General features: G+C 48.0%; 1 protein-coding gene across 4 annotated transcripts in view; it reads left to right on the top strand.

Annotated features, from left to right (window-relative positions):
• The window catches only part of LRRFIP2 (LRR binding FLII interacting protein 2), a 171,216-nt gene that overhangs the window by 131,218 nt on the left and 12,827 nt on the right, over nucleotides 1–27,171 (top strand). For all 4 annotated transcript variants that reach the window (XM_068121705.2, XM_068121707.2, XM_068121706.2 and 1 more), the window contains 5 exons: nucleotides 79–214; nucleotides 409–458; nucleotides 2,556–2,655; nucleotides 8,079–8,158; nucleotides 21,462–21,566. In XM_068121705.2, coding sequence (XP_067977806.1) covers nucleotides 79–214; nucleotides 409–458; nucleotides 2,556–2,655; nucleotides 8,079–8,158; nucleotides 21,462–21,566 — 471 coding nt within the window. The remainder of the gene's footprint in view (nucleotides 1–78; nucleotides 215–408; nucleotides 459–2,555; nucleotides 2,656–8,078; nucleotides 8,159–21,461; nucleotides 21,567–27,171) is intronic.

Raw genomic sequence — 27,171 nt, forward strand, 5'->3', positions numbered from 1 at the left:
CCCCACTCCCACCTCCTCAAGGCTACTTACTCAACCCATTCTCCTTTCCCAACACCTCCCCGGCTGTATTCCTGGCAGAGGCACGGTCTCGTCCTGGTGCCGGAGACTGATCCTAACGGAGGGGATTCGAGTGCACCCGAGGGTCACTGCACTTTGGCCCTGGTTTCTCGGGAAGCTGCGGAGGTGTTGAATACTGTCGGAGACGGTCCTTTAGGTGAGTATGCATGGGAAACTTGCCTAAGGTCAAAGTGGGACCTCTTTTATGTTTCACCTTATTATCTTTACTTCTGGCTTTCCAGAAAACGAGTATTCCCAAAATGAGACTTCCTTGTGCTGTCAACACGCTGTGCGTGCTGTGGAGTTTCAAATGATCGTTATTCCCACTTTGTTTTGTTCATTTTCTTTCAGATGTTCGGTTAAAGAAGCTTGCTGAGGATAAAGAGAATCTTCTCGAAGAGGTACGGCACTGTGCAGTACAACAGGATGGGTAATTCCTCTCTGGGGTATATAGATTACAGTAGATCTAGGGTCGCCCCTCAACAACATCGGGTGTGTGTTCATTTACCAACTTTATTGACGAGAGCTCGCCGAGTGGTTTAAGAATTTGAGCAAGCACTCCATTCAAAACCGTAGATAAGGAACGGCTGGCTTGGCAAGCGCTAGCTAACTGCTTGGTAACTGCACATACCCCGGGTTTCATCCCTTCCAGTTTCGTGTTAAACAGCAGGAGCGACTGTTTAAAAAGGTAATCTAACGTGTTTGTGGATTATAATATTTTTACTTCTGGTAGAGGTGCTCCCACCAAAACTGCACGATAAGCTATTTATACAGGTTAACACGGCGTTTGTTTAAGGAGGAAACAGCCCTTGGGGAGGTGGTATATTATTAGTATTAATACTTATTTGTAAGAACATTAATACTCTGCTCTTATCATTCGTGCTGTTATTACTTTTTGTAATTAGAAGTGGCTTTGGAAAAATGCCACAATAAAGCTATCTCAACATGGATATACACCTCAACACACAACCCCTTTGGAGGGGAAAACCCCTTGGGGTGGGGTGAGGTAAACTGCTACAACCTCCATCGTGTGACCCTTGGCCTGTCTGTCAGGGTTTGTTCAGATTGGATAAGTAACGATTGCATGTATCTCAGTCAGATCATCAGGCAGACAGACAGGCACGAAATTGCGTATTTTAGTCTGATTCGGGAGGGGAGGTGCTTTGAAGAAGTGGTGTGGGAGGTTTGCAGGATAGCCTATAGAAGAGGTATGCACACTCACCTCTGAGCTGTGTAGCTGGGGTTTGAATCCCAACCCAGCTCCAAATTGCTATTGTGGTTTAGAGCCAGAGGCAAAGCACAAGTAATGCATAAGTTATGTTTGCCAAATATATGTATAGATCAGCAAAGGTACCCGTCAATGATCGGTGTTTGTCGATGTCTCACCTGAAATGAGAAATTTCAGGAGAGGCCTACTCGTTAAATTCTTCGTTAATGTTTTTTTTTAAAGGCGAGGTGAAAGTGGATCAAAGGAAGAAGGAGAAAGTTGAAGGAATATTGTGAAAAATAGAATTGGAACGGTGTCTTTTGGCTGGAGAGGATTGAGTTATGAAGGAAGGAGAGAGGAAAAAACAAACAAAAAAATAACAGGTGGGGTGAAACACGTGGTCGAAGAACGTACGAACACGAACAAAGAAGGATTTTTTTTTTTAAATTAAGACTTTAAACAAAGGGTAAGATGTTCGGGTAAGTATGGAGAGAAAAGAAAGACTGAAAAAAACAGTGAGAGAACGAAAGTAAATGGACCACAAACGACCGCTAAGAGAAGACAATAAAGCCTCGAGGGACTAGGCCTGAAAAACGCGGCAGGAAACAACCGACTATTATATACAGGCATGCACGATCCACACCGAGATCTTCCCAGAAACACACAGTCGGCACCCACACCGTAAAAGAAAATTACTGTTTTGACAAAAATACAAACGGGAACAAATACTCAACTTTGATAGCGTGGCGAGCTTGGAAAACACAACCTCGCCGGCAAAACCTGAAGCGGAAGAAACCGGAATTCGGGGATTGTCCCATTTTGGTCAACAAAAATGAATAATAGTTGTGGAGAAAGTCGACTCGATATAATATAGAATATAATGTTGGTGTTTTTTATTTATTTATCTTCATTGCACCATTTGCACCAAGAAATAAAAGTTTAATTAAACGCCTGTAGGGCCAGAGGAAAACTCAGTCTTTGTTGTGGCCCATGCCGTTCTTCATCGGTGGATAATTTGAACGATGGGTTTTGTCAGCGAGAGTTAACAAAGGCCTGCTAGAATGGGGAACATGTTCTGTACATTTCACCTTCATCGGAGCAAGTTGGATTGACCGTTGAGTGCATGATCCACATGGTGGTGGTGTGAGCTTTTGGTTGTTGCAAAACCACCAACCGCCGTCGGCCCCACACCTTGAGAGGGGGATTTTCAATGTGAAAGATCCGATGTGGAATGTTTTCTTTTCGTTTCCATGGTGTTTAAAGATGATCGTGTACCTTGCATGGTTTGCAGGTGAGGAGCCTCAAGGAGCAGCTCGAGGAAGTGAAGCAAAAATCCAGCGACTCCAACATGGATCTGGCAGAGAATGGAGTGGATATTCTGGAAACGCATCGTACGAATCTCGAGATCACCCTCTAACATGAAACCACTTTTTTTAATCGGACGTCTCGTGCTACTTGATAACGTTGATGTAGAGTGAAACGTGTTTTTGTGGGACCATGCCATGGCATGAGGAGCGGCCCTCACTGTGGCTGCGGTTCACATGACGTCACGGTAGGGCGTGAAGGGTCACTGTGGAACGTTCGTTTAGCACATCAATCATTGAATGAATGAAGGATTCAGTATTTAAAGGTATCCTCTGTCCCGGTGTTCACCCCGGTTTAGAATAGGTACACCGTATCCCTGCGCATCGTAAGAGGCGACCAAGGGTTGGCGTCGGGAAGGGCATCCGGCCATAAAAACATTGCCTCAAACAGGGAACCATGATTGTCATGGGGCCCGCAAGGCTAACTCCCGCTCTAGCGGGGAAAATGGCCTTAAAACGATCATTCATTCATTCATTCATTCATTCATTCTGTCCGTTTACATTACCCATTTCTTGGTTACTCCTCACTATGACCTGCATTAAGACATCAATATGTATAGTCGAGTATTTCGGAGATCTCGCGAGATCTTGTCGGGGCGGTCACGGTTTTTCGAAGCTGTTCCACGATCTTCACGCACGCTCGAAGTTAAGCAATTGTCACATTTGTATTTTTGTCGAAACTGTATTTATCTTACGTGTGTGTACCTTTTGCGTGTCCCTCGGAAGATTTATCGGTGTTAATCTTTCATACCTGTAAAAAATAGTCGAGTATTTCATGCCACGCGGCCACGCGGCCTAGTTGTTGAAGCTTCCGCCCTTGAGGCCTGGTTCTCTCCGGGCATCCAAAGCGGTTATTTTTTCATTCGTGTGTTTGTCAAATTTCAACTCGTTATTTTATCGTCCATGCGTTATTGTTTGATTATAGTTAGTTTTGGTTTGAATTTCCTGTAACTCGTAATTAATTAATCGTGTTCTGCTCATCGTGTGCGGCCTTGTAGTTGTACCCCCGTCGGTGTTTGTTAACTTAAGCGTGTTTTGCTTGGCTCTTAGTTTTTTCCCTTCTACCCCGAACATAATACTCTGTCTAACGTTCTAAATCCCCCCCCCCCCCACCCCCCAAAAAAACCAAAAAAAAAAACCAAAAACATTTATTTTCCTTTCTCCACGTGTGCTGCTGTCTCATCCTGTATTTTCTGTCCAGGTGTGCTGTTCGCCCCGCCCCCATTATCTCCTTGCCATCCACCTTTTGCCCTGTTCACGTGACTCGTGGTGGTCCCTCTCGGCTCTCCCCCGTTGGTATTTTGTGCATATAAGATTGTTCACGGTTCTGTTTAAATATTATTTAAATATGTTTAACCTTTCCCCTTCAGTGTTTTATTCAGTGGTATATTACAACACGCTGTTTTTCTTCCTATTTAAAAGGCTTTTCTCAATTTCCTCTCCAACTCATTCCACTTCAAAAAAAAGAAATTCAATATCTTATACGTCTCCCTCACTACATGGTCTAAATTCACATTCATTCCATCCCTCCTCCATCGTTCTGAATAGGATTGCTAACTTGAAAATCACAACAAACCCAATTTGTTATCAATGTTCGTCTTTCATTAATCATCCACTTTCTAAACTCCCCTCTTGCCCCTCCCATCCAAATCCCCCCCTTGCACCTACACTCCTAAACTCCCCCCTTGCCCCTCCACTCTTAAACTCCCCCCTTGCCCCTCCACTCCTGAACTCCCCCCTTGCCCTTCCCCTCCTAAACTCCCCCCTTGCCCCTCCCCTCCAAATCCCCCCCTTGCCCCTCCACTCCTGAACTCCCCCCTTGCCCTTCCCCTCCTAAACTCCCCCCTTGCCGCTCCCCTCCAAATCCCCCCCTTTGCCACTACACTCCTAAACTCCCCCCTTGCCCCTCCACTTCTAAACTTCCCCCTTGCCCCTTCCCTCCTAAACTCCCCCCTTGCCCCTCCCCTCCTAAACTCCCCCCTCACTCCTCCCCTTCAAAACTACCCCCCCCAACCCTTCCCATTCAAATCTCCCCCCATACCATTCCTCTCCAATTCTCCCTCCTCCCCCCTCCTCCTCAAAGCTGCCTCCTCCGCACTTCGCGTCTCTTCTATCTCATACCTCCACCCCCCCAACCTTCTACTTTCCTCTGCCCCCCCCCTCAAACAACCCCTCACTGTGCCTCATCCCTTCACCATCAAACCTTTCATCCTCCTCATCCTTCCCTTTCTTGGAACTCTTCTGCAATCTCTGACACACTATCAACTGCTCTCCCTACCTCCCCCTCTCATCCTTCATCTTACCCTATTCCTCCCCTCCCCTGTCCTGTACCCGATGCTCCCACTCTCTCTTCATTAATGGTATGGACCTCAAACATCCGGGGCCTTCACTCAAACCTGACTGATATCTCCATACAGGTTGCTTCTGACAATCCAGACTTGATCTGCTTAACAGAGACTTTCCTCCTTCAAGATGTCTCTGATTCCTTAATATCTCTTCCTCGTTACTCCCTCCTCCGGTATGATAGACCTGAGCCTCGTCCTGGTGGTGGGGTGGTTATCTTTATCAAAAACTCTCTTCCTCACTCTCCTTGCACTGCCCTCTCTCCTCCTCACCCCCAGGAGTACCTCTGGCTACGGCTTCCTCTCCGCTCCCACCTTTTGTTCATATGTGTTCTGTACCGTCCCCCAAACAGTGATGACTCCATCTACATTTCACTGTCTGACAACATGGACCAACTTCTATCCACTCATCCCAACTCTCTCTTCCTCATATGTGGTGACTTCAACTGTCATCATTCCACCTGGTTGGGTGTGGGTTCCTCTCTCACCAGTCATGGCACCTCAGCAAAGGACCTCTGTGACTCACTGGGATTGACACAATCTGTCAATTTCCCGACCCGGATCTCAGCCAATGGAGTATCTTCTCTTCTAGACTTGGTTATGACAAACTTCCCTGCTAATGTCTGCTGCTCTTCTTCTGCTCCAATCGGTTCTTCTGATCATGTGCTTGTCAAAGTGGACGTCTCTCTGGCCATTCTCAGAGAGCCTCCTCAGCGTTGACGAGTCTGGCATTTCACTCAGGCCGACTGGGACGGTCTTCAAGCAGCCATCAATCGTATGGATTGGTCTCCCATCTCCACTGCCTCTGACATCAATTCTTCCTGGGAATTCTTCCAAAGCAAACTGATCTCTCTCATGCACAGATTTATCCCATCTCGCCTTCAGTTGTCTTACCCTTCCTCCCGTCCATGGTACAGGAGTGCCCTCAGGAGTGCCAGGAAGCACTATCTCTCCTCACTCAAGAATGAACTCTCAAACCTGTCTCCTTCCTCCAAATCCTGGTGGCGTCTGGTCAAATCCGTTTTTGGTGTTTGTTCCCCCTCCATCTCCTCCCTTACCTCAAATGGCCACACAGTTGACATCGCACGTGACAAAGCCGAATGCCTCAACTCTGTGTTTGCCTCGAAATCCTTAGTCCCAAACCCATCTCTCTCTGTTCCCACCTTTCCCAGTCAAACCCAACTGCTCCTGGACTCTGTGTCCTTCTCTCCTGACAAGGTGGAGGAGTTTTTGTCAAACCTCGACTGATTCTGCAACTGGACCAGACGGCATCAGCCCACGGGTCCTAAAATCCTGCTCTGCCGCTCTATCTCACCCTCTCTCTGTTCTTTTCACCCTATCTTTTGCTCAAGGTCATCTGCCAGCATCCTGGAAATCTGCCAACATCACCGCTTTACACAAAAAGGTGCAAAAACAGATCCTTGCAACTACAGACCAATCAGCCTGCTCCCAATTTATCAGCAAAGTCATGGAATCCATCATTGCTTCAGATATGAAATCTTTCCTCTTCTCCAATGGCTTGATCTCTGATCATCAATTTGGTTTCAGACCAGGTCACTCTACTCTGGACATGCTGCTTCTGGTGTCTCAACAATGGATGGAGGTCCTCAATGCCAAACAGGAAATCAGAGCTGTCTCCCTTGACATATCACGTGCCTTCGATACGGTCTGGCACCCAGCTCTGCTCACCAAACTCTCCTCCTATGGTATCCATGGAAATCTCCATGCATGGCTTGCGGACTTCCTCTCTGGTCGTAGTCAACGTGTGGCCCTGAATGGATTTCTCTCATCTCCCCTTCCTGTTCAGGCTGGAGTTCCCCAAGGCAGTGTGCTGGGCCCTGTGCTTTTTCTGGTCTTTATCAATGATCTCTCCGACTCTCTGGAAAATCCTCTCTATCTCTTTGCTGATGACTCCACTCTCTGCCGCTCCATTCCTCTTCCCTCAAATCGGCAGTCTGCAGCCTCCTCACTCTCTGAAGACCTGGACAAAATCACAGACTGGTCAAACAAGTGGAACATGTCTTTCAATCCTGACAAATCTCACACTCTTACTATGTCTCTCTGAAAAGATCGACTGGACAACCCTCCCATCTACTTTCTCAACAATCCTCTCCAAGAAGTTCTGTCGCTCAAGCTTTTGGGTCTCACTATCTGCCATGATCTTTCTTGGGAAAACCACATTTCCAAGCTGGCCTCCAAAGCCAGTCGCCGATTAGGCATCCTCCGTCGTGCGAAGTCCTTCCGAGGCACACCTGAGCTCCTCACCACATACAAGGCTTTCATCCGCAGCTCAATGGAATACTGTTCTCCCCTATGGGCTGGTGCTCCTGCCTCACACCTAGCTCGGCTTCACGCTGTTGAATCCAAAGCTTTCAGAATCATTGGAATCTCCCGCGATGAAGCTATCTCTGAGGGCCTTTCACTCACTCACCGCAGGCAGGTAGGTGGTCTTTCTGTCTTCTACCGACTCCTCTCCGGCCTTGCTCCCCCAGCTCTCTCTGTGCTCTGTCCCCCAAATATTCCTACAGGTCGCACAAGATCTGCCAGCAAACCTCTGATGGTTAAACTGCCGAAATCTCGGCTCTCTGCTCACCTTCACTCTTTCATTCCTCTTTTCTCCCGCCTCTGGAACAAACTCCCACACTCCCTTCAATCCCACTCCTCCCTCCAGGTCTTTAAAACAGCTGTTCACCACCATCTCTTATCTTCCCCCATTCAAAACCTTGATCTTTTCTACCCCCACTAATTCACCCCAGATCCACCTTGTTTGAAATTCCAACTTCTTTCCTGGAAGTCCTGGCAGTGTCCATATGTTTTATATCTCTCCCACCCCCCCTTCCCATGCCTCCCCCCCCAAAGCCCTCTCCCTCCCACAGATCTCTCGATGTCTCCATGTCTCTCGGTCCCTGCTCTCAAATGTTGTGTTTGTGTCCTTCCCCCTCTCTCCCCATCTTGTCTACCGCTCCCGCTCCCGATGTTATTTGTTTTATGTGTCTGTTTGTCTTTCTGTGTGATTAATGTTCGCTCTTTCACGAGCCTCGATCTTGTATACAAAAAAAAAAAAAAAAAATTGTTCTAAATGCGTGGTATTTAACATGTCATCCCCAGGTGATGTCAATCGGCAGCTCAACGACTACAAGTTCAAGCTATCCAAAGCAGAGCAAGACATAATGGCTCTGGAACAAAGTGTGAGATCCCGGAGGTTTTATTTGAACTTTAATTCCATCCCGGCATTTGAAACTTTGATTTTGTAAAACCAGACTTGGGTAAGGCCAAACTTGCTTGAATCCCACGTCATCCATATTGCTTTTGAAACAAGCTGATGTCACCTTAAAAAACTCCTCCACTTCATTAACCCCCTCCATTCCTCATCTCTCGTGTTTAACACTTCCGCGTATTCACAAATTTCGAACCAAGGTCTGTTTTGCAGCAACTTTACTTCCAATTACTTTTCCCAACATCTGTTTACTTTTGTGGTGTTTGAGTTTGTCTTCATCATTACAAGTTTCCCAGTACTATAGCGTTGTCACGATGAAAATCTACCCCCGCTCCCCCATATTTCACTTCTTACCTCTACACTCCCCTACCCCAGCCCACCCTTCATGAATCTCACCAATGAGAACAGAGTTCTAGCCTAAGACAAAAGGACAAGTTCCGCGTACACGGCTTCGCACCGATGATATGCTAACATCGTGTGTTTAACCTGGCTGTAATTACCCCCATGGGTATATTAATTTACCCGTGTGAAGAGTGCTTTAACCTCTGTGTTGTCCAGGTAAAAAAGGGAATTGTAATACCCTCTGCAACCACCACCAGGTGGCGATACACGGTACACATTCACATAGAGAATTTATACCCCCGCACCCTCTCCCCCTACAACCTCATGTGAGGCCACGGCCACGTAGACTATTTTACCCACACACGAAGTTGTATTTGTACCCTGAATTTGGAGTTTAGAGAGAGACAGAGACAGGACGGACTATAACCGAAACAGCCCCGGACTGGGGGGGTCGGGGACCCACGTGGCAGGTGTCGGCCCCCGACATGCGGTGCACATGCCTATTTACAAAGGGCCCCAATGTCCTATGTGCGCAGGCCTTTAAGAGCCAGCTATACGTCATTGTGTGTGGTGCTGGCCTGGAAATGTCAAAACGAAGGTTACTGACCTTGAAATGAGATAGAAAATAATGTATAATCAGTTATGAGGTTAGTTAGCTACACAATACCGAAAATTCGGTTCGATTCCGACAACTTTGAAAATTTGACCTTTGTGACCTTCAAAGGTTAAAGGTCGAAGATTCTGAAATTTGTTGGAAAACTTGTATTTCATGATTTTTTTTTTTTTTTTTTTTTGTATACAAGATCGAGGCTCGTGAAACAGCGAACATTAATCACACAGAAAGACAAACCGACACATAAAACATATAACATCGGGAGCGGTAGACAAGATGGGGAGAGAGGGGGAAGGACACAAACACAACATTTGAGAGCAGGGACCGAGAGACATGGAGACATCGAGAGATCTGTGGGAGGGAGAGGGCTTTGGGGGGGGAGGCATGGGAAGAGGGGGGGGGGCGGGGTGGGAGAGGTATAAAACATATGGACACTGCCAGGACTTCCAGGAAAGAAGTTGGAATTTCAAACAAGGTGGATCTGGGGTGAATTAGTGGGGGTAGAAAAGATCAAGGTTTTGGATGGGGGAAGAAAAGAGATTGTGGTGAACAGCTGTTTTAAAGACCTGGATGGAGGAGTGGGATTGAAGGGAGTGTGGGAGTTTGTTCCAGAGGCGGGAGAAAAGAGGAATGAAAGAGTGAAGGTGAGCAGAGAGCCGAGATTTCGGCAGTTTAACCATAAGAGGGTTGCTGGCAGATCTTGTGCGACCTGTAGGAATATTTGGGGGACAGAGCACAGAGAGAGCTGGGGGAGCAAGGCCGGAGAGGAGTCGGTAGAAGACAGAAAGACCACCTACCTGCCTGCGGTGAGTGAGTGAAAAGCCCTCAGAGATAGCTTCATCGCGGGAGATTCCAATGATTCTGAAAGCTTTGGTTTCAACAGCGTGAAGCCGAGCTAGGTGTGAGGCAGGAGCACCGGCCCGTCGGGGAGAACAGTATTCCATTGAGCTGCAGATGAAAGCCTTGTATGTGGTGAGGAGCTCAGGTGTGCCGAGGAAGGACTTCGCACGACGGAGGATGCCCAGTCAGCGACTGGCTTTGGAGGCCAGCTTGGAAATGTGGTTTTCCCAAGAAAGATCATGGCAGATAGTGAGACCCAAAAGCTTGAGCGACAGAACTTCTTGGAGAGGATTGTTGAGAACGTAGATGGGAGGGTTATCCAGTCGATCTTTTCGGAGAGACATAGTAAGAGTGTGAGATTTGTCCGGATTGAAAGACATGTTCCACTTGTTTGACCAGTCTGTGATTTTGTCCAGGTCTTCAGAGAGTGAGGAGGCTGCAGACTGCCGATCTGAGGGAAGAGGAATGGAGCGGCAGAGAGTGGAGTCATCAGCAAAAAGATAGAGAGGATTTTCCAGAGAGTCGGAGAGATCATTGATAAAGACCAGAAAAAGCACAGGGCCCAGAACACTGCCTTGGGGAACTCCAGCCTGAACAGGAAGGGGAGATGAGAGAAATCCATTCAGGGCCACACGTTGACTACGACCAGAGAGGAAGTCCGCAAGCCATGCATGGAGATTTCCATGGATACCATAGGAGGAGAGTTTGGTGAGCAGAGCTGGGTGCCAGACCGTATCGAAGGCACGTGATATGTCAAGGGAGACAGCTCTGATTTCCTGTTTGGCATTGAGGACCTCCATCCATTGTTGAGACGGCAGAAGCAGCATGACCAGAGTAGAATGACCTGGTCTGAAACCAAATTGATGATCAGAGATCAAGCCATTGGAGAAGAGGAAAGATTTCATATCCGAAGCAATGATGGATTCCATGACTTTGCTGATAATTGGGAGCAGGCTGATTGGTCTGTAGTTGCAAGGATCTGTTTTTGCACCTTTTTGTGTAAAGCGGTAATGTTTGCTGATGTCCAGGATGCTGGCAGATGACCTTCACCAAAAGAGAGGGCGAAAAGAACAGAGAGAGGGTGAGATAGAGCGGCAGAGCAGGATTTTAGGACCCGTGGGCTGATGCCGTCTGGTCCAGTTGCAGAATCAGAGTCGAGGTTAGACAAAAACTCCTCCACCTTGTCAGGAGAGAAGGACACAGAGTCCAGGAGCAGTTGAGTTCGACTGGGAAAGGTGGGAACAGAGAGAGATGGGTTTGGGACTAAAGATTTTGAGGCAAACACAGAGTTGAGGCATTCGGCTTTTTCATGTGTCGTGTCAGCTGTGCAGCCGTTTGAGGTAAGGGAGGGGATGGAGAGGGGGAACAAACACCAGAGACAGATTTGACCAGACACCACCAGGATTTGGAGGAGGGAGACAGGTTTGATCGTTCTGTCTTGAGAGTAGAGAGATATTGTTTCCTGGCTCTCCTGAGGGTAGACACACACTTGTTCCAAGCTTGGTGGAAGGAACTGAGATTGCCTTCAGTTGGATTAGCCTTCCAAGAGGCAAAGGCAAGTTGTTTCAGGGCAACTGCCTCACCACAAGATTCAGTGTACCATGGACGGGAGGAAGGGTAAGACAACTGAAGACGAGATGGGATAAATCTGTGCATGAGAGAGAGCAGTTTGCTTTGGAAGAATTCCCAGGAAGAATTGATGTCAGAGGCAATGGAGATGGGAGACCAATCCGGACGATTGATGGCTGCTTGAAGACCATCCCAGTCGGCCTGAGTGAAATGCCAGACTCGCCGACGCTGAGGAGGCTCTCTGAGAATGGCCAGAGAGATATCCACTTTGACAAGCACATGATCAGAAGAACCGATTGGAGCAGAAGAAGAGCAGCAGACATTAGCAGGGAAGTTTGTCATAACCAAGTCTAGAAGAGAAGATACTCCATTGGCTGAGATCCGGGTCGGGAAATTGACAGATTGTGTCAATCCCAGTGAGTCACAGAGGTCCTTTGCTGAGGTGCCATGGCTGGTGAGAGAGGAACCCACACCCAACCAGGTGGCATGATGACAGTTGAAGTCACCACTTATGAGGAAGAGAGAGTTGGGATGATTGGATAGAATTTGGTCCATGTTGTCAGACAGTGAAATGTAAATGGAGTCATCACTGTTTGGAGGACGGTACAGAACACATATGAACAAAAGGTGGGAGTGGAGAGGAAGCCGTAGCCAGAGGTACTCCTGGGGGTGAGGAGGAGAGAGGGCACTGCAAGGAGAGTGAGGAAGAGAGTTTTTGATAAAGATAGCCACCCCACCACCAGGACGAGGCTCAGGTCTATCATACTGGAGGAGGGAGTAACCAGGAAGAGATATTAAGGAATCAGAGACATCTTGAAGGAGGAAAGTCTCTGTTAAGCAGATCAAGTCTGGATTGTCAGAAGCAACCTGTATGGAGAGATCAGTCAGGTTTGAGCGAAGGCCCCGGATGTTTGAGGTCAATACCGTTAATGAAGAGAGTGGGGGAGCATCGGGTACAGAACAGGGGAGGGGAGGAGTAGGGTAAGATGAAGGATGAGAGGGGGAGGTAGGGAGGGCAGTTGATAGTGTGTCAGAGATTACAGAAGAGTTCCAAGAAAGGGAAGTATGAGGACTGAGGATGATGAAAGGTTTGATGGTGAAGGGATGAGGCACAGTGGGGGGTTGTTTGAGGGGGGGCAGAGGAAAGTAGAAGGTTGGGGGTGGTGGAGGTATGAGATAGAAAGAAGACGAAGTGGGGAGGAGGCAGCTTTGAGGAGGAGGGAGAATTGGAGAGGAATGGTATGGGGGGAGATTTGAATGGGAGGGGGTGGGGGGAGTTTTGAAGGGGAGGAGTGAGGGGAGGAGTGAGGGGGGAGTTTAGGAGGGGAGGGGCAAGGGTGGAGTTTAGGAGTAGAGGGGCAAGGGGGGAGTTTAGGAGTTTAGGAGTGTAGGTGCAAGGGGGTGGGTTTTGGAGGGGAGGGGCAAGAGGGGAGTTTAGAAAGTGGATGATTAATGAAAGACGAACATTGATAACAAATTGGGTTTGTTGTGATTTTCAAGTTAGCAATCCGATTCAGAACGATGGAGGAGGGGTGGAATGAATGTGAATTTAGAACATGTAGTGAGGGAGACGTATAAGAGATTGAATTTCTTTTTTTTGACGTGGAATGAGTTGGAGAGGAAATTGAGAAAAGCCTTTTAAATAGGAAGAAAAACAGCGTGTTGTAATATACCACTGAATAAAACACTGAAGGGGAAAGTTTAAACATATTTAAATAATATTTAAACAGAACCGTGAACAATCTTATATGCACAAAATACCAACGGGGGGAGGGCCGAGAGGGACCACCACGAGTCACGTGAACAGGGCAAAAGGTGGATGGCAAGGAGATAATGGGGGCGGGGCGAACAGCACACCTGGACAGAAAGTACAGGATGAGACAAACAGCACACGTTATAGTATGTGATAATATAAGATCATGTATGACATTTCACCCTATCAGGAAGCGAACAATGTAATAAAACCATTAAAAAATCGACTTTTCTAAATTTTGTGACCTTGACCTTGGGGCGAAAATGAAAAATCGAGCTCCGTGGGGCTAGTCACATGACATTGGCCTCACCAAATATCGAAACCCCTGTCAGATTCCACCAACTCCTTCGGAGAAGATGTAGCTTGAACTCGATTACCCCCTAAAAAGACATCTTTTTCAGGCGTGGCTCCGCCGACGATGGGCCCAATACGCCCACTCTCGGCAGGACACAACTAGGTCATGAGATCAACCTCCCACCCAAGTTTCATCAAGATCGGATGATATCATGGGGTAGTTATGCTGCGGACAGACAGACGCACACACATGACGAATATAGTGGTCACTTGATAACTCGTGAACCAATATTTGCCTTTCATCGGTATCGATGAATTATGACACCAGATCTGTGAATCATGGCTCCAAGGAAGAAACGAGCACACAAGGAAGTGTTTTGTAATGAGGCTTTACAAGTATTGAAGCCAAATCCATTGAGAAGCCCCGATGCGTTCTTTGCAGTGAAGTCCTTTGTGTGGAGAGCATGAAACTTGGGAAATTGAAGAACCATTTTGAACGAAGTCATTAAGAGTTCGCAGCAAAAGACCTTGAATACTTCAAAAAGAAAGGCATTCTGGAGTTTGACCGTGTGTATTCAACCGGTCGCTTTGCTAAGAGGGACAAAGCTGTTCTTGAGGCCTCCTATCACATTGCTCGCTGTATTGCTGAATGCAAGAAGTCCCATACAATCGGAGAGGACCTCATCAAACCATGTCTAGTTGAAGCAGAGAGACGTGTCCTTGCTTAGACACCACCGTGAGAAGCCCAATCTATGAGATGAGCGCAGCCATTTTGGATCAGGTAGTTGCAGAAGTGAAAGCAAGCCCTACATCACGCCTCAGTTGAACGAGTCGACAGATGTTGCCTCTTGTCTTGGGCACAATTGCTCGTGTATGCTCATTACCTGAAAGTTGACTCTTTAAAAGAGTATTATTTGTTCTCCGAAACACTTACCACCACCTACAGAGAAGAAGTGTTCAGGACGTGAGACAATCATCGCCGACAAAGGGCTGGAGTGGATTAAGTTAGTGGCCTTATTCGCTGATGGGGCACCATCTGATGGGCATTCATTCTCACGAGCGTTTGTGATGCAGGTCGCCCCCCACGTCAAGGTCACCCACAGCGTGCTTCATCGATTTGGCTGCGAAGACGCTTCCCCCTAGTCTCGTCGATGTGTGCTCTGAAGTTGTTACATTTGTTAATCATCTCCGAGGCAGTGCTGAAAGCTCTGGAAGGTTCATATTGTTGTGTGAAGAGGTTGCAGCCAAATTCAGTGTATCCTCTTCCATAAGGAGGTTCGCTAGTTTTCACGGGGGAATGTTTTTCACCACATGTTGGAACTGAGAGAATAAATCGCCAATGTTCCTGGAAAGGGGGAGGACAGGAATTTCATGTGAAGATGATGGATTGTACTTTCCTTCTAAAGCTGGCCTACCTCGCAGATTTCTTTGGGGGGGAGATCAATCGGCCGAACCTCTCACAAGGGAATATGTTTGGTGAAGATTCTCACAGCTCCGGACACTGTTGCCAGCTTCCTTCGCAAGCTCCGGACACTGTTGCCAGCTTCCTTCGCAAGCTCCGGACACTGTTGCCAGCTTCCTTCGCAAGCTCCGGACACTGTTGCCAGCTTCCTTCGCAAGCTCCGGACACTGTTGCCAGCTTCCTTCGCAAGCTCCGGCTTTACCAATGTAGAGTTCAGGCTGATGATGCCGCCATGTTCTCTGAATTGACAACACTACTTGTATTGACTGAAGAGAAGTGTCTATTTGCTGATGACATCACTCGGCACTTGCTTTCCATGAAAGAGCCCATCAGTGGATACTTCTCTGGTCTGGGACATCGTGAGAAGAATGCATGGAATGTGAGACCTCATTGAGTGGAGGAGGAGTCATAAAAGACGATGATGTCACGGTGAAAGTCGACTAGTCGAGTTCTTTGGTCTGCGAGAAGATGACACACTGAAAGCAGACCTGGCCACCTTCTGACGAAAGCTGGTGGTGAATACCCGAGTCTCTCTGAAACTACTCTCAAAATCCTCGGACCATTTGCCACAACGTATCCCTGTGAAGCCGGCTTTGTGACAATGATCGCCATTAAAACCAACGCAAGGACTATGTTGGACCTTGTTGTGACCTGTGATGGAGCTGTGACAAATCCTCGCATCCCAAAACTGATGAAGAAGAAGCCATTTCAACCATTGCACTGATCTGAGGCAGAATAATTATTCATCTTCGTTTTTTTCTCAGTTAATGTTATATTTGTCATAATCAATGGATCAAAATATCTTGTACAAATGATGAGAATGAAATAAAATGTTGTTATTCATTCCTAATTTTCCTTTTTACTCATATTTACCATTTAAAAAGTTGAAAGGAGTAATTACGTCTTTGTTGGCGAGCTCAAAGGGTAACGTCGCCAAAAATGTCAATTACCAGGAAACCAATAAGGTGGGAAATTAAATCCCAAATCGGCATTGGATTCCCCTTAAGCTGCCCGACGTGAGCTTTCCTGCCGTCCAAAAGGTATAGAATCCTTCACTGTCACAGGTGTGGTGTGTTAATGCATATATTATTTACTTCCATGTCCTGATTTATCAGACACCAGGAAGCAAGTGGAACCAGTGGGATACCTCAATTATTTAACTAATTGCATATGCAGCCTGTGCCTGTTGGTTGCATCATTGCTGGGATTGCAGCTTAGCTACTGATGCAGTACCCCCTATAGGGTAGAACTGGCAGACAGGACACTCGACATAACGTCCAACAAAGAAACAGCACACACATTGATGCCTTGTCCTGCCGATGAAACACCACGATGGTAATTTATACCTGTGTCGGGATTCGAACCCATGCGCGATGGCTGAGAGGCGAGATTGCATACCCCTCGACCCTCCTTCCAGCTCAGATACCTCACTTGCACAATGCAATGTGATCGGCGATGTCCCCGTTTGCATCAAATTTGATTATTTTTTTTTAAACAGGAACAAATTTTACCTTTGCCTCATGGAAGGCAAATCCAACGGAAGGTAATCTCAATTCCTTCCACAAAGCTCGGAACTAGTGTTTGTCTACCCTCAGAAGAACCAGGAAACAATATCTCTTTACTCTCCAGACTGAACTCTCAAACCTCTCTCCCTCCTCCAAATCCTGGTGACATCTGGCCCAATCCGTTTTTGGTGTTTGTTCCCCCTCCATCCCCTCCTTTACCTCAAACGGCTACACAGCTGACTCCACACGTGAAAAAGCCGAATGCCTTAACTCTGTGTTTGCTTCAAAATCTTGTGTCCCAGTCACATTTACATGTCCCAGTCCTTGTACCCAGTCACACCCAGCTGCTCTTGGACTCTGTGTCCTTCTCTCCTGACAATGTGGAGAAATTTCTGTCAAACCTCGACTCTGATTCTGCAACTGGACCAGACAGCATCAGCCCATGGGTCCTAAAATCTTGCTCTTCCGCTCTATCTCACCCTCTCTCTGTTCTTTTCACCCTCTCTTTTGACCAAGGTCATCTGCTATCTGCTTGGAAATCAGCAAACATTACCGCTTTACACAAAAAAGGTGCAAAAACATGTCCTTGCAACTACAGACCAATCAGCCTGTTACCAATTATCAGCAAAGTCATGGAATCCATCATTGCTTCGGATATCGAATCCTTCCTCTTTTCCAATGGCTTGATCTCTGATCATCAATTTGGATTCAGACCAGGTCATTCTACTCTGGACATGTTGCTTCTGCTGTCTCAACAATGGATGGAGGTCCTCAATGCCAAACAGGAAATCAGAGCCGTCTCCCTTAACATATCTCATGCCTTCAATATGGTCTGGCACCCCGCTCTGCTCACCAAACTCTCCTCCCATGGTTTCCATGGAAATCTCCTCGCATGGCTTGCGGACTTCCTCTCTGGTCGTAGTCAACGTGTGGCCCTCAATGGATTTCTCTCATCTCCCCTTCCTGTTCAGGCTGGAGTTCCCCAAGGTAGGTTCTGGGCCCTGTGCTTTTTCTGGTCTCCATCAATGATCTCTTCGACTCTCTGAAAAATCCTCTCTATCTCTTTGCTGATGACTCCACTCTCTGCCGCTCCATTCCTCATCCCTCAGATCGGCAGTCTGCAGCCTCCTCACTCTCTGCAGACCTGGACAAAATCACAGACTGGGCAAACAAGTGGAACATGTCTTTCAATCCTGACAAATCTCACACTCTTACGATGTCTCTCCGAAAAGACCGACTGGACAACCCTCCCATCCACTTTCTGAATAATCCTCTCCAAGAAGTTCTGTCACTCAAGCTTTTGGGTCTCACTATCTGCCATGATCTTTCCTGGGAAAACCACATTTCAAATCTGGCCTCCAAAGCCAGTCGCCGACTGGGCGTCCTCTGCCCTGCTAACCAAACCACCAGTTGTCATGCGAAGTCCTTCCTTGGCACTTCTGAGCTTCTCACCACATACAAGGCTTTCATCCGCAGCTCAATGGAATACTGCTCTCTCCTCTGGGCTGGTGCTCCTGCCTCACACCTAGCTCGTTGAAACCAAAGCATTTAGAATCATTGGAATCTCCCGCGATGAAGCAGATTTTTTTATTTTTTTTTGTATACAAAGTCGAGGCTCGTGAAAGAGCTAACATTTATCAAACAAACAAATCAAACGAACAAGCAAACAAAGCATATAAAAAGGGGAGCGGTCGACAAGATGGGGAGAGAAGGGGAGGCAGCACACAAACACAACATTTGAGAGCAGGGACATCGGGAGATGTGTGGGAGGGAGAGGGCCTGGGGGGGTCAGGATAGGTATAAAACGCAAGGACACCAAGGACTTCCAGGAAAGAAGTCGGCACGTCAAAAAGTGGATTTGGGGTGAAATTAGCGGGGGTAGAAAAGATCAAGGTTTTCGATTGGGGAAAATAAGAGATGGTGGTGAACAGCCATTTTAAAGACCTGGAGGGAGGAGTGGGATTGAAGAGAGTGAGGGAGTTTTGTTCCAGAGGCGGGAGAAAAGAGGAATGAAGGAGTGAAGGTGAGCAGAGAGTCTTGATTTTGGCAGTTTAACCATGAGAGGGTTGCAGGCAGATCTTTTGCGACCTGTAGGAATATTTGGGGGACAGAGCCCAGAGAGAGCTGGGGGAGCAAGGCCGGAGAAGAGTCGGTAGAAGACGGAAAGACCACCAACCTGCCTGCGCTGAGTAAGTGAAAGGCCCTCGGAGATAGCATCATCGCGGGAGATTCCTGTGAGGGCCTTTCACTCTCACCGCAGGCAAGTAGGTGATCTTGCTCTCTCCTACCGACTCTTCTCCAGCCTTGCTCCCCCAGCTCTGTCTGTGCTCTGTCCCCCAAATATTCCGCCAGGACGCACAAGATCTGCCAGCAACCCCCTTCTGGTGAAACTGCCAAAATCTAGGCTCTCTGCTCACCTTCACTCCTCTTTACTTCCACCTCTGGAACAAACTCCCTCACTCTCTTCAATTTTGTTTGTTCCCCCTCCATCCCCTCCCTCACCTCAAACGGCCACACGGCTGACTCCGCACGTGAAATAGCGGAATGCCTCAACTCTGTGTTTACCTCTAAATCTTGTGTCCCAAACCCATCCCTCTCTGTACCCACCGTACCCAGTCGTACCCAGCTGCTCCTGGACTCTGTGTCCTTTCCTCCTGACAAGGTGGAAAAGTTTCTGTCAACCCTTGACTCTGATTCTGCAACTGGACCTGATGGCATCAGCCCATGGGTCCTAAAATCCTGTTCTTCTGCTCTTTCACTCCCTCTCTCTGTTCTCTTCACCCTCTCTTTTGCTCAAGGTCATCTGCCATCTGCTTGGAAATCTGCCAACATCACCGCTTTGCACAAAAAAGCTGCAAAAACAGATCCCAGCAACTACAGACCAATCAGCCTTCTCCCAATTATCAGCAAAGTCATGGAATCCATCATTGCTTCAGATATGAAATCTTTCCTCTTCTCCAATGGCTTGATCTCTGATCATCAATTTGGTTTCAGACCTGGTCACTCTACTCTGGACATGCTGCTTCTGCTTTCTCAACAATGGATGGAGGTCCTCAATGCCAAACAGGAAATTAGAGCTGTCTCCCTTGACATATCATGTGCCTTCGATACGGTCTGGCACCCCGCTCTGCTCACCAAACTCTCCTCTTTTGGTATCCATGGAAATCTCCACGCATGGCTGGCGGACTTCCTCTCTAGTCGTAGTCAACGTGTGGCCCTGAATGGGTTTCTCTCATCTCCTCTTCCTGTTCAGGCTGGAGTTCCCCAAGGCAGTGTTCTGGGCCCTGTGCTTTTTCTGGTCTTAATCAATGATCTCTCTGACTCTCTTGAAAATCCTCTCTATCTCTTTGCTGATGACTCTACTCTTTGTCGCTCCATTCTTCATCCCTCAGATCGGCAGTCTGCAGCCTCCTCACTCTCTGCAGACCTGGACAAAATCACAGACTGGGCAAACAAGTGGAACATGTCTTTCAATCCTGACAAATCTCACACTCTTACGATGTCTCTCTGAAAAGACCGACTGGACAACCCTCCCATCCACTTTCTGAATAATCCTCTCCAAGAAGTTCTGTCACTCAAGCTTTTGGGTCTCACTATCTGCCATGATCTTTCCTGGGAAAACCACATTTCAAATCTGGCCTCCAAAGCCAGTCGCCGACTGGGCATCCTCCGTCGTGCGAAGTCCTTCCTTGGCACACCTGAGCTCCTCACCACATACAAGGCTTTCATCCGCAGCTCAATGGAATACTGCTCTCCCCTCTGGGCTGGTGCTCCTGCCTCACACCTAGCTCGGCTTCATGCTGTTGAAACCAAAGCATTCAGAATCATTGGAATCTCCTGCGATGAAGCTAACTCCAAGGGCCTCTCAATCACTCACCGCAGGCAGGTTGGTGGTCTTTCCGTCTTCTACCGACTCCTCTCTGGCCTTGCCCCCCCCCCCCCCCCCAGCTCTCTCTGGGCTCTGTCCCGCAAATATTCCTACAGGTCGCACAAGATCTGCCTGCAACCCTCTTATGGTTAAACTACCAAAATCAAGACTCTCTGCTCACCTTCACTCCTTCATTCCTCTTTTCTCCCGCCTCTGGAACAAACTCCCTCACTCTCTTCAATCCCACTCCACCCTCCAGGTCTTTAAAACAGCTGTTCACCACCATCTCTTATCTTCCCCCATCCAAAACCTTGTTTTTTTCTACCCCTGCTAATTTCACCCAAATTCCACTTTTTTGAAATACCAATTTCTGTCCTGGAAGTCCTTGGTGTCCTTGTGTTTTGTACTTCTCCCACCCCCCCCCCCCCCTTCCCACGCCTCCTCCCCCCAAGCTCTCTCCCTCCCACACATCTCCCTGCTCTCAAATGTTGTGTGCTCAAGTGTTTGTGTGCTTCCCCTTCTCTTGTCTTCCGCTCCCTCTTTTTATATATTTTGTTTGTCTGGTTGATTTGTTTGTGAAGTAAATGTCAGCTCTTTCACGAGCCTCGATTCAGTATACAAAAAAAAATAAAAAAATTCCTCTCCTCCCTCCAGGTCTTTAAAACAGCTGTTCACCACCATCTCTGATCTTACCCCATCCAAAACCCTGATCCTTTCTACCCTCGTTTATGCACCCCAAATCCACCTCGTTCGAATGCCCTGTTTTCTTTCCTGAAATCCCCTGTAGTGTCCTCTCTTCCTGTCCCAGCCCCCTCCCTTCCACAGATGTCCCTGTTCCCTACTGTTTTTATACTTCCCTCTCTCTCCCCCTCTTGTCTCCCGCTCCCTTTATTATATGTTTTATGTGTTAGCTCTTATATGAGACTCGACCAAGTATATAAAATAAAATAAAATGGCTGATGGACAATGAATGTGTAAACTTATGTCAGTCAAACCTCATTAACAAACTTTTATGTTATTGTGTGCAGGTTGCCCGTTTGGAGACCCAGGTGGCTCGATATAAAGTTGCGTCTGAAAATGCAGAGAGGGTGGAGGATGAGCTGAAAGCCGACAAGCGCAAACTCCAGAGAGAGGTGAGTTGTCAAAATTAAGCTTTTAAAATTTTATTATCGCCCTCAGGTGATGTGTATTTATTACGAACTCAAGTATTTCTCACGAATTATCACTGTGCTCTCTTGCCTGTACCTGTCCTTTGGCCACCTCCATGTTTGCCTGGGTATCGGCCAACATCAATCTTGTTCAACAACAGAGCCGCTCGATTACAAACCAGTGAGCTTACTTCCAATTACAAGGAAAGTCATGGAATTCCTCATTGCTGTTGACCTCAAGTCTCTGACCATCGGTTTGGATTCCATCCCTGGTTACTCAACTCTGGGCATGATTCTTCTTCTCTGTCTCAGCAATGGTTGGAGGCCCTCAATCTCAAACAAGGGGCCAGGACCATCTCCTTGGACATATCTCGAACATGTGTACAATCCGTCCTCCAGAGCCAGCCACAGACATGTCATCTGCTGTCATTACAAGTGATTCCTTGAAAAGTCCAAAGTATGCTCAGCCCACAAGGCATTTGACCATAGCTCAATGGAGTACTGCTCTCCCTTGTGAGCTGGAGCACCAGCATCACATCTGTCTTTCCTAGATTCTGTGGAATGTAAAGCTCTTCATAGTATTGAAATTTCCCATGATGAGGCCGAAGCACAAGTTCTGTTGCTCGGACATCACAAGTAGGTCGGTGGTTTCTGTTTTTATGCGTCTCCTCTGGTCCAGTTCTCTCTGCTCTTTCACCCCTTTGGCCCACTCCCATTAACTCCAACGTATAGCTGTTCATCCAGTCACCCCCACCTGGTTAAAATACCATTTTTTACCCTCCATCTTTTCTACCCCAATCCGATTACTTGCAGGTTACATGATTGCCTTCTTCCTTCCCTCCTCCTCCTCTCACCCTCTCTCTTTTCTTGTTCTTTCATTCCCTTGTCTTATATGGGATACGGGCACACAGTTGTCTTTTGTGGGATACGGGCACACTGTTGTCTACTTTCTGAGATATATTCAGACCCCATATGTCTCCAACCTTTATGCACATGGAACAACCCATCTCGTAGACTCGGTGCTCTGAGGTGCACTCCACACTCCACTTCACACCCCTAAACTCTCTGCAGGCATTTCTCTCAGATCGATGTTTTAATTGGATTCAACTCCAGGTACAAATACAGTGCCAGGCAGCTCTTATGCCATTCATACCTGCAGGAAGTCCAGAGAAGGCATCGAGTGTTGAGGATCATTAACCTGCCTTCGGCGACCCTAAACAACACTTTGCTAGAGCTGGTGCAGTGGGAATCCGGCCTCTTATTCCCAGCATATTCCCTTCGAATGTCATCATATGCTTCACATTTCCTTTCTAAGAGCACGAAATGCCATACTTGTGAAAGGTTGGTGAGAAGGTCAAGGAACTGTTGTTTGTTTTGGTCTGAGGATAAAACGTAGACCGAGCGAGTCATTCCCGAGATATGAGACTATTTACCTACCAATCACAGCAAAGGAGCCGGGAAAGCAAAGGTTAAGGTTAATGCTCCGCATTGCCGAGCCGAGATGCATGTTTGAAAGAAACTGCTAAAATTGGAGTGGAGTCCAAAAGGTTATTCACATTTTTGAACAGTTTCCACCTCATTATTATTTTTTTGCTACAAATTGATGGTTTTTACTGAAGAAGCAATTTTGCTCTCTAGGTTTTGGTGTAACTCGACAAGCGAGCCAGTGCGCCTCATTCTGTGAAATAAATTTGTGTTTAGTACTTTATCTGTACTGCTCCTATGTGTGGGATAAAACAGTCAATAAAAACAAAATGTTGGAAGATGGGGGGCAGAGGGACGGGAGGAGACTTTTAATAATATTGTGGAAATGGAGCACCAAAGTAGTTTGTGGCTTGCAGCGCAGAGACCGCTGCGGACTTGACCCTCAATGAGGTCACACATTGTTTTCATTGTTAAAAACTATAATTCAAAACTTAAGTTCCTGGTACAAACGCTGACGTTCTTCTAATCCTTTAATCTAGTGGGGACGTCACCTCTCGTCATTACACAATAACTTTCGATAAGAAAATATTGTACAGGAGGAGGTGCTCCTATGGTCAAAATTTCGTGTCCATCAGACCAACAGTTGCAGAGAAAAAAAAAATTCATACTGATCGGATTAAGTGTTATACTTGCCAAATTGTGACGTCATAATGAAGGCACCGATGACATCATCATTAACATATCTTATTCCCCATGGGGAGTACATGACAATGAGCCATAATCCAATTTCTTTCCATCGAGCGGTTTCGGAGATATACAGGTGCAACGTTTTTCCAAGATGGCGTCCATACCACATGACCTGTGATGTCATAATAATGAATAAACAAGACCAAAAGTCTAACAGCAGCATAGCCGGGCTTGTAAAATATTATAAACGGATATGAAATCTTTCCTCTTCTCCAATGGCTTGATCTCTGATCATCAATTTTGTTTCAGACCTGGTCACTCTACTCTGGACATGCTGCTTCTGCTTTCTCAACAATGGCTGGTGGTCCTCAATGCCAAACAGGAAATTAGAGCCGTCTCCCTTGACATATCACGTGCCATCGATACGGTCTGGCACCCCGTTCTGCTCACCAAACTCTCCTCTTTTGGTATCCATGGAAATCTCCACGCATGGCTGGCGGACTTCCTCTCTAGTCGTAGTCAACGTGTGGCCCTGAATGGGTTTCTCTCATCTCCTCTTCCTGTTCAGGCTGGAGTTCCCCAAGGCAGTGTTCTGGGCCCTGTGCTTTTTCTGGTCTTCATCAATGATCTCTCTGACTCTCTTGAAAATCCTCTCTATCTCTTTGCCGATGACTCTACTCTCTGTCGCTCCATTCCTCATCCCTCAGATCGGCAGTCTGCAGCCTCCTCACTCTCTGCAGACATGGACAAAATCACAGACTGGGCAAACAAGTGGAAAATGTCTTTCAATCCTGACATCTCACACTCTTACGATGTCTCTCCGAAAAGACCGACTGGACAACCCTCCCATCTACTTTCTGAATAATCCTCTCCAAGAAGTTCTGTCACTCAAGCTTTTGGGTCTCACTATCTGCCATGATCTTTCCTGGGAAAACCACATTTCAAATCTGGCCTCCAAAGCCAGTCACCGACTAGGCATCCGCCGTCGTGCGAAGTCCTTCCTTGGCACACCTGAGCTCCTCACCACATACAAGGCTTTCATCCGCAGCTCAATGGAATACTGCTCTCCCCTCTGGGCTGGTGCTCCTGCCTCACACCTAGCCCGTCTTCACGCTGTTGAAACCAAAGCTTTCAGAATCATTGGAATCTCCCGCGATGAAGCTAACTCCAAGGGCCTTTCACTCTCACCGCAGGCAGGTTGGTGGTCTTTCCGTCTTCTACCGACTCCTCTCCGGCCTTACCCCCCCCCCAGCTCTCTCTGGGCTCTGTCCCCCAAATATTCCTACTGGTCGCACAAGATCTGCCTGCAACCCTCTTATGGTTAAACTGCCAGAATCAAGACTTTCTGCTCACCTTCACTCCTTCATTCCTCTTTTCTCCCGCCTCTGTAACAAACTCCCTCGCTCTCTTCAATCCCACTCCTCCCTCCAGGTCTTGAAAACACCTGTTCACCACCATCTCTTATCTTCCCCCATCCAAAACCTTGATCTTTTCTACCTCCACTAATTTCACCCCAAATCCACTTTTTTGAAATACCAACTTCTTACCTGGAAGTCCTTGTTGTCCTTGTGTTTTATACTTCTCCCACCCCCCCCCCCCACCCTTCCCACGCCTCCTCCCCCCAACCCTCTCCGTCCCACACATCTCCCGATGTCCCTGCTCTCAAATGTGGTGTTTGTGTGCTTCCCCTTCTCTCCCCATCTTGTCTACCGCTCCCTCTTTTTATATATTTTGTTTGTCTGTTTGATTTGTTTGTGTGATAAATATTAGCTTTCACGAGCCTCGATTCTGTATACAAAAAAAAACAAAAAAAAAAACACAAACACATGATTAGCTTTTCAAACAGTCGCTAATGCTGTTTATAACATTAAACAAAAATTTGGAGAAATCCCGACATCCATGAGGTAAGTTTTACTTTCAGAACTGAGTGAAGATCTACTGTAATCTATATACCCCATAAGGGTTGGAGGTGCGCTCATTTACCAAGCAGATCGCTAGTGCTTGCCAAGCCAGCCGTTCCTTAACGGTTTTGAATGGAGTGCTTGCTCAAATGCTTAAACCACTTGGCGATCTCTCCACAAGAAACTTGGTAAATGAACACACACCCGATGTTCTTGAGACCTGACCATAGATCGACTGGAATCTATATACCCCAAAGAGGAATGCCCCTTCCTGCCACTCCCGTAGTGAGCGGGTGAACGAGTAAATTAAAATGTCGGTCGGTGGACTCAGCCGTCGTAATGACATCATTGACGTAATGACGTAACGGACACAAAACTGCCGCTTCTTTAATATGGAGATGATTGAAGGAGCTGGGGCTCCCACGTCGATCGGAAGAATGGACGCGACAAAAAGCTGGAATTCATCCGAGTTGCTTTAATCAAACCAAACACTCAGGCACTCTGAAAAGCCCGTTTATCGGGCAGCAATATATATACATATTATCCCGGAGCGTTTGCCCAGGAAAAGCGAGAGGGGGCGTGGCCCAGCGTCCTGGCTGCGGCCTGGCAAGTTGAGGGCGAGCCTGCCCGGGCGTCCTGGACGAGCCCGGCATGGTGATCGCTCCGCGTCCTTGATAGGTGCAACGCGATTGTGAAAACCCAGCGGTAGCCGCTACACACGTCCCCCCAGAATCGACTTGCACCGGCAGGGTCAATTTGAGGGGGGTCCTGATGACCCGGCCGAAGCGACCCCTGGCGGGTCGTGGGAGGGGGTCCGGTGTGGTGGTGGGCGGTCGAGTGGGGGGCACCGTGGACGGGGGGCGGCCTCGCCGCGGCGGAAGGGCCACCAGTGGTGGGTGGTCGACGTCCACGTGCGCCGGCTTGAGGCCGTCCACCGCAATCCGGTCCGACCTGCCGCCGATGTCGATGACGAACGACTTGTCGTCCCGTCGCAGCACCCGGAAGGGCCCGTCGTACGGCGGCCGGAGTGGCCCCCGATGTGCGTCGTGACGCACAAAAACATACTCCGCTGTGCGAAGTGCTTGGGGGGACGTAGGACTGGAGGTCACCGTGGTGGGATGTTGGCACGGGGGCAAACCGTCGGGCGGCCTCCTGGAGGTCCGAGCGCTGGTGAGCTGCGGACCAGGGACTGGTAGCGTCGGGCACGAATTCGCCCGGGACGCGTAGCGCCTGGCCATAGACAAGCTCGGCGGTGGATGCCTGGAGGTCCTCCTTGGGGGCCGTGCGGAGGCCCAAAAGGACCCACGGCAGCCGGTCGGCCCAACCGCCGTCTTGAAGGCCGGCCATGAGCGCGGCCTTCATGGGGCGGTGGAATCGCTCGCACAACCCGTTTGCTTGGGGGTGGTAGGCCGTAGTACGGTGGAGCTTGACCCCCAGGTTGCGGGCGACCGCGCCCCACAGCTCGGAGGTGAACTGTGGTCCGCGGTCTGACGAGATGTCCGCCGGTGCGCCGAAGCGGGCGACCCAGGTGGCGATGAAAGCCTGCGCCACGTCGGCGGTGGTGGTGGAGACGAGGG

The sequence above is a fragment of the Myxine glutinosa genome, chromosome 7, assembly GCF_964187855.1.
Source record: "Myxine glutinosa chromosome 7, kmMyxGlut1.1, whole genome shotgun sequence".
NCBI classification, from domain to species: domain Eukaryota; kingdom Metazoa; phylum Chordata; class Myxini; order Myxiniformes; family Myxinidae; genus Myxine; species Myxine glutinosa.